The 8,377-nt window shown below is 29.8% G+C and overlaps 1 protein-coding gene across 1 annotated transcript; it reads right to left on the bottom strand.

Annotated features, from left to right (window-relative positions):
- Positions 1-4,100: 4,100 nt before the first annotated feature.
- Positions 4,101-6,239, bottom strand: LOC128186345 (uncharacterized). Its single transcript, XM_052856148.1, has 5 exons — positions 6,147-6,239; positions 5,917-6,054; positions 5,600-5,683; positions 4,393-4,501; positions 4,101-4,275 (listed from the first exon to the last, which is right to left on the bottom strand). Exons 1-5 carry the CDS (start codon positions 6,220-6,222, stop codon positions 4,173-4,175), a joined length of 510 nt encoding a protein of 169 aa, XP_052712108.1. The 5' UTR covers positions 6,223-6,239; the 3' UTR covers positions 4,101-4,172.
- Between the last annotated feature and the right edge of the window lie 2,138 nt (positions 6,240-8,377).

Here is an 8,377-nt window from a genome sequence, read left to right as displayed (position 1 = left end):
ATTAACAAAACACGAATAAATGTGATTATGATTATATTTAATGAATTATCAATTAAAAATTGGTTAGCTATGTCTAATATTGCAATGATTGTTCTCTAAAATAATGTAAACCTAAAGTATCTTAATGATATTGTATTTCGGCAGTTTAACATGCCAAAGTTTATTTTTTTTCATTCATGGCTCTCTGTTAATGCAGATAAAACTTTAATGAAGGAGATTATCTAATCGCCTATTTTATGATTTTATGAGGGGGAGAATGGTTGAAAAAATTGAAATTTTGATGGAGTTTTAGAGATACCAATCGGTAGATTGGAGAGTTCTATCTACTTCTTTAATGCATACTGTAAATATACCTACAAAACAATATAATGTGACATGTGAAACATTTTAAATCTTTATGATCCATTAATACAGCTTAGCCCGCTTTAGACAGTTTTTATGAATGAAGTTTTAAATTGTCCTTCTAAACATTACATGTGCCACGAATAAAGACACTAACTATCCATTCATCTATTTACGTGCCTTTTAATTTTTTTTTGAAGATGTCATCAGTTTTGCTTACGATCGAATTATGATTTTATATACGCATTCTAAAAATCGCGACGATCTTTGAAGCCATTCTTTAAACGTATGGTAAATGGTTCAGCAATCACTTGTAGTGAGGTTAAATAAGGATTTTGTCGGGAGATTTTGAAACTTAACTTGGAATTCTCTAAGAACTGGTAGAAACTAATAAACAACCACATTTGAGAAAGATTCAATATATCTGGAGATAATCAACATATCGATTAAAATATTTAGTTATTATACTCCTTAGCAAATAATACGTAATCAATGTTGTCATAAAATGTCAATCAAAATGGTGATTGAAAGAACTATCTACTATAATATTCATGTCTTCTGATAAAAAGCTAAAATGTTCAAAAGATATTTCTGTCCTTGTAGTATTGAAAAAATCCAATGTCGATTCGTTAACAACTAACAAGCGTGCCTTAAACATTTTCAAACTTTATCAGCAGATATTGTATAAAAGGGCGACTTGTTATTTATTAAATTTAATTTTTATTGCAATAACAGTATTCTTTTAAAACAACCACATTTGAGAAAGATTCAATATATATGCAGATAATCAACATATCGATTGAAATATTTAGTTATTATAAACCTAAGCAAACAATACGTAATCAATAATGTCATAAAATGTCAGCAAAGTTCTACGGTCAAGTGATGTTTATTACTAAGAAAATATTTTAGTATTTGTATTTGCATTGTTTATAAGATCAATACCACGCAATGTAAAAAGACTTTCCTATATTGGTTGTTTTTGCTACATTGTGTAATTGACATGTATTTATAAGTTGCATTCGGATTTGTTGGAATACAGAAGATATAAGATATTATCGGATCATATAATTGCATTCAATATTATTGATCAAAATGGTGATTGAAAGAATTGTCTACTAAAGTATCCATGTTTTCTGATAAAAAGCTGAAAGGTTCAAAAGGTATTTCTGTCCTTGTATTATTGAAAAAAACTACCAAAATATTTTAGTTTGATATCTTAGACAGTCTATACTTTAATTATATACAATGACTCTATCTGCCAAAGTAAATACCAGTGTGAAGGCTGCAGACCACGCCAGAAATGCAGTAAAAAATAAGAAGCAAATCAAAACGCATGTTCTTCAAAGAATGATAGTATTCTGACTCATGTTTTGAATGTCCAAGGCATGACAATGTTTTGGCAGTCATCATCGACAGAGTCACTTTACAAGGATGTGTGATGGGGAGAATCGGACCAGAAATAGAACGTTCCGCTATTTTTATACATGTTTAATGCACTTTATGTCCCAAATATTTCAAAAATTCTAAATATTTCCGCTATACACTAGTATAAATGTACCTGCATATGTTAAAACGTATATCGGTCAAGGTATCCACAAATATCAATGACTCTCACTTAAAAACGTTGCAGGAACCAATACAATGCAGGAGAGAAAGAGAGAGAGAGAGAGAGAGAGAGAGAGAGAGAGAGAGAGAGAGAGAGCGTGAGAGAGAGAGAGATATTAGTTACATTAGATATAAATTAATGTCTTGGTTGAAGCTCATAGATCGAATTTGTTCGAGAAAACTTTATCAAAAAGAATGTAACTAATATATGCAAACAATTTTATATAAAAAAGTAGGTCAGGACATCCCCAAGTCATCAAGTTCAGTTTATTTTCGTATTCGTCATTTTTAGATGCGTTTTCAATAAACATTGAAACTCAATTCACAACCATTTTTACATAACATTAAAATCTGAATTATTTTTTGTCTGATGTAAATATACGCGATAAAATAAGAATGGATCTTTAAGTTTTAAACTCTTTATGTTGTATAGGAAAAGGATATCAGTCAAACAAACTTGTAAGACAAACATTACTGCTAGTGTCAACACTTAAATACATTAAGATATTTACAATTTTTAACTGTCTTTGATAATATTACGAATCATTTTTTGAAGCTTATACCGTAATAATGTTTTAAAGATGAGTGGCACAGAAAGGGGGATGTCTGATAGCAAAACGTAAAAAAAAACCGTATTGACTGCGCCATATAGTAAATGAATACAAAGCATTTGGATACTATATATGAGGTGATAATTTCGGTCGGACCGTGGTCACATCTATCTTAAAGCCACTCTGGCTCTATTATATTTGACCATCTACCGACCAGAAGCATCACCTCATAATACTCAAAGAATGATTCCTTGTTCCTTAAATAAATTAAATTAAAACAAAAAACATTATATATGTATGGTTGAGCTTTGTCCTTTAATACTTGAATTATTTTGATGACACATTACGGTTAAAAAAGATTGATTATCTGTTTGCATAAACCAGGACAGTTTTATAAATTCAGTCACCTGTTAAGGTATGTTTATATACCGTCCTTGAAAAGAACATTCAGGTGTCTTGTTGAAAAGATTACGCGTGTGTTATGTACTACGGTGTAATGCCTGTCATATATCAATGAAGTGTTTTGTGAATCATTTGACATGGATTTGTTTTAGAGCACAAAAGGATTGTTTGGTGGAATATCAAGAGTAGGATTGTAAAAACATTAGGTGATTCTAAGAATAATGCAGGTTTTCTCTCTTTTCGCGTATGAGCTCGAGACAAGAATCATCACACAAACACTTAATAAGATCAATATATTATTTAATATAAATTACAACACTTAAAGGAAGTCAGTTCTGATCTTTGATTTTTATGTTTGACAAAAACGAACACGCTTGTGTAGAACCAATCGCTTTCGTTCTTTAAAATCTAGAGAATTATTGAGTATGTAAAACTGCAAAAACTAAATACAAAGCTCCTGATTCATTTTTTACCATCTGTACTGAATATGGCTTTTAACAAATGCTGGCGTTCATTTTTTTCTTCCACATATTGTACCGATCATGTTTAATTTAGGCTTTAGTAAATATTCGATTCATTTCTATCATTTGCCATTCAGAATATGATATTTCTGACAAAATTGGCAATCGTTTTTTTAGAATTCAGGTAAAGTAAAGTGGTTAAATACATTTTTGCTGATATTGTTATGTGAAGAGAATTTATATCAAGTTGCAAATATTTTTACCCGATATAAACCTATTAAATATTAAAACCATTTATTTCTGGGTGAACTTTTGAATGACTCAAAATGATTTCCGCACGCGCTGATCGTTTTATGGTTGTATTATAATGAATATAAAATCACGGTTATATTTATAACTCTGAACGAATAGCCTTTCTCAAACGTAAATAAAAGTAATAAACAACAGGGTTAAAAAGTTCACTAGTTAAACTTGGTCAGTACGTGATCAAATCTTCTGGGAAACTTTTCGAGCTTTAGAGGATTGATCAATAAACAATAAACAAGTTCATATTCCGGTAAACTTTTTAATATTGCTACTTATTTCTCAAATACTTTCTTTTACCAATATTGTGACGCAAAACAAATGTGATATGTATACAAAATAGTTCACACATTCAATTTAAATTAATTTTATTTGAATATGAAAAAACTCATTCAAAGCCAATATGTAAGGACAAAAACTATTTAGGAATATTTTAAGTCTCAATAGAAATTAATATCAAAACGTACGAAATCACTCAATTTAAGTTCTAAAATTTAATCATTGGTTACAGTAAAATTATCATCAACAGTGTCTTTTTCACTTTCGATTTTCCTAGCAAAGATCTCAAATCTAAAATACTCTGAATCTCCTTTCGTCTCTTGTTGCATCTACAAGAAGAATTTTTTGTTAAAAAAAACATAGACTTTGCAGAAGTTATCTTAAAACATATATTTCTTTCAGCTGCTTACATATTTGAAAAAAAGAGAGATTTACAAACTAAATACCTTTTTGATAAAAGTTTAGTAGTGGTACAACAGTTTTGATGCAATGTCGATTTAGTTTTGTCTTTGCACAACTTTACAGTGCTTTTCCTCTTTTCCAAGAGATCCGTCCCTGAAAAACCCAACATATTTAAAAATGTAGATTATTTGTTTTCCTACTTTAAAAAAAAATAATGAAGTATTTAATACTATTTTTTAAATCAATCTATCTAATATACAAACACAATCCCTGGTAAATGAGATATTATACAAATCAAACGACTAATTCAAATCATTTAAACGTAAAATTGAATTAAAAGGACTAACAACAACAGCTACATGTACACATATTCATAATTACATTTTTTACTGTAGCATTATAGAAATAGCTAGATTATATCGACACATTACATTTACCACAATGACATGTAAAATGTCGAGATTCGTTGCTACTTATCATGTTTTTAATATGTCAAGAATAACTAGCAGAGCATTAAAGCTTTCAATGGCTTCGCCACTTGGGCACCAACCTGGGCTTTGCTCTTGACCAACTGGGGACCCTAAGGCGGTTCCAACCCCCCTTTTTAGTTTTTTTTTTATCTCTGTATATTTATTAACTATATTCCCGTTGACATTTCCATTGCTGAGTTATCTTTCGTTGCTCTCTTACTATAAACTTTCCAAACGTTTACTTAACTATCAAATAAATGTTTGAATATAACAACATGTAATGTATTATATTGATTCAAAACATCCAAATCCATGGTGATTTGATTACCTATATATGATTCAGATGCGTTCAAAATATTTCCGTGCGTGTTACAATTCAAGTCGTGATTTCAAAGCCAAGATTGCAGTACGAGAAATAATGAGATATAAACGATAAAAAAAATAAATGATTGTATATATCAAAATTGAAAACTCATTTAAGGTAGACTTCAGGAAAAAATTGCACTTTAGAGGGAAAGCTAATGTAAATTTAGGGGTTCGTGTATTTCATTGTATTAAAAACGACCTAGAATTAGTTTTCGGTTATTTTCAATGGTTTTTACAACTTTAAATTTAAAATATGACAATACAGCAATTATATTAGAGGGAAAAAATTCAAATTTGCTCCCCAATCAAAGACAATAACTAATAAAGGTTAATTGTTTTATATAATCTGCAACTATAAATCATCTTTAAATGTGGAAATAAACAAAAGATCATAAAATGTTTTTGATACACTTACGTTTGTCACAGGTTTTCATTATTATATCCATCATAAGTACTTTGTTGTTGCAGCAGAGATCCACTCCTAATCTGTATATTCCTTCTTCAATTGAAATAAATGGTTCAAAATGAAGTATTGTAGAATTGACTAGGTTAGAAGCAAACAATTAGAGCCTGAACGTGTTTTAATTTTTTTCTTTGAATATTTGCATTTGTTGTTAATATTACACTTTTAACAATGATACAATTTTTTAAAATTAATTGTCTCATTAAAATCTATCTTTTAGAGTGAAATTGGAGAAAATATTTTTGTAAAATATGTACGCTTATTTTTACCTCCACAACAGTCTACTTCCTGTCCTTGCTGATACCTGTCGTGAACCCCTGATCTTGAGCAGCAGATCTGTGTCGTGTTATCAAATTCTGTTGAATCTATTGTATCGTTCTGTGTGAAAACGCATTCTCCACCTACAACTAGACGGCATTTTACGTATATTATACAGCATTTATAGAAAATTATTTTTATGAGATTTTTGAAATAAGTATGTATGGAAATTTGCTATTACCTTTGGCGACAGCTTTACCGTAGAGGACTCCCAGTATCAGCAAAATGCAGGCTAACATTTTCAGAGTACAGTTCATTCCTTTATTATTATATATAGACCTCTTCAGCAAAATTCAAAATGGGCTAAATGTGAGCGCTGTTTTATATAACATGGAAAAGCGGAAAGACCAGATATTAGCCCCCATATTCTTTTTTGAACCAGGATCATTCGGTATGTGTAGATCTTCGGGGTTTTTAAAAAAAATGCATGGTGCTGTTTAATTCTATTGATCTTACATATGATACCTGATTTTTTTTTTTACTTATTTATGACGATTTAAATTTGAAGTAGAAAAATAACTACTATTTCATTCAATATATTATTTTGATTACGTTTTTGACATGCTTTTTTAAAAAAAAAAAAAAGAATAATTCCTATGTAATCATTTATGTCGTGGTAATTAGTGCCTTTTAATTCGTGAATCCATTGATATAGTTTGTTCTGAGATTTAAACATTATCAAGCATACGTCAGGAGAGAACATAAATAGGCATTGTGCCTGCTGTTCAATCCAATTCAATGTATTTATATACTTGAATAAAATACTTATTAAATTAAATTAAGCATACGTTTGCATGCAGTTTCTTTTGAAATTTTGCACTGTTGATATTGCATTGGCATTTTAGCATTAAGTGGTGATGACATTTTTATGTCTGATACAATCTAAATTATATATTTAGTTCAAGGTATTGATTTCACTCTAAACTTAATTTTGATATTAATCAGAAAAAGCTGCATCTATCAACATGCACATGCATGCTTTTGATCATTCGCTGTGTACATTCTGTTTTTAAAAAAAAAATCTTCAATCTTCTTCAATTATTAAGGAAATGCAATGATTTTTACATTTCTTTTTATAGGTACTAGCATTAAGATCTAAAATAGTTTACGTGGGAGCCTAGCAAAACCTATTAATTGTTCCATAAAAATGTAGTGCTATTAGTTTGTATATTTATCAGACAATATTTAAATTTATTATGGTAAACTCCTGCATATTCTAATGACCAAAAAAGTATTAATTCATGTGACAAAATATATTTTGGTATTTCAAGCAGACCTTTCCCATATTACTGAACCGTTTATTACCTGATATTAATCGGAACAGACTGCATTCATTGACCTACTTACATATGATTTGGATTTGTTCTTTGCAGATATTAATCTATCATGTGGCCAGGATATATACATGTATTAATGTGCACAGTTTGCAATACTTATTAATAAGTTATTGTTGGAATGTTCGTAGGAGTGGGTTAGTAGAAATTTGAAATAATAAGTCACAATGCGCAAAGAAATTATTTTGTCAGGCATATCTTTGGAATGTTTTGTAATTAAAGGAACCATTAATCTGTATCGAAAACCCTAGGCTAAAAAAATTAGTTGTGTTGTTTGTGCCCAGACTCGCTGTATAACTACACACAATTAAAGGAGCATAGTCGCGATACATGTATTAGTTAATTTTGTCGATTTTTAAAGCTTTCAATACTTCAGTAGGGCATTTCTACATGTAATAGACAACCATAACGTTGAGTGTCAGTCGATGAGTCATAAGCTAGTTGAATAGCCCTCAATTCGTTGATATTCTATGTAAAGCAAATCTTTTTATGCTTGAGTCGAATAAATAGATAGACAAATCAGCTTGAAAAAGATTGCTTGCTGGTATATTTATCCTATGTCATTAAATTTTTTTAGAATTTCATTTGATCATTATCAATGCATTTTTAAAGCATTGCAAAAAATAAAAATACAATTTGATCACAATCGTGACGATGCCTTTTTTTAAAATCAAATGTTGTTTTTTTTTCAAAAATGTAACAAAATACATGTATGTTTCATAAATCGTTAGTTTCTTGTTTGCACTAGTTGTTTACATCCACAATTGTGGTGGTAAGCTCTAATTAATAATTCTATCGTTGTTTTGTGACTTATAAACATCTTCGTAAACAGGAAATAATTGTAAGCAATGTAATTCATTTCTTCCTTCTACAGCTGTCCATTTCCTTTCCTTGCTTAAATCTTTCACGGACTCCTGATCTGTGTTCCAATCAAAATTTGCGTCTGAGATTTTGTCCTTTTCATTGATTGTACCTGTACATACCTGTTAAATTCGTACAGTTTGCAACCGTTACTATGTGTTTTTGTGGTATCAGCAAAATACGAAACATCATGGAGACGTATATGAGATTTTATTAC

Source organism: Crassostrea angulata, chromosome 5, assembly GCF_025612915.1.
Source record: "Crassostrea angulata isolate pt1a10 chromosome 5, ASM2561291v2, whole genome shotgun sequence".
Lineage (NCBI taxonomy): Eukaryota > Metazoa > Mollusca > Bivalvia > Ostreida > Ostreidae > Magallana > Magallana angulata.
Note: the sequence above shows the minus strand (reverse complement) of the source record. Positions and strands in the feature narration are given on the sequence as shown.

Excerpts from the sequence above, each read along its gene's own strand:
- LOC128186345 (XM_052856148.1), bottom strand. The coding sequence starts at position 6,222 with ATGAACTGTACTCTGAAAATGTTAGCCTGCATTTTGCTGATACTGGGA. Across the intron at positions 6,055-6,146 it reads CGGTAAAGCTGTCGCCAAAG|TTGTAGGTGGAGAATGCGTT; the intron begins GTAATAGCAAAT and ends AATGCCGTCTAG. Across the intron at positions 4,502-5,599 it reads AATGAAAACCTGTGACAAAC|GGACGGATCTCTTGGAAAAG; the intron begins GTAAGTGTATCA and ends TGGGTTTTTCAG.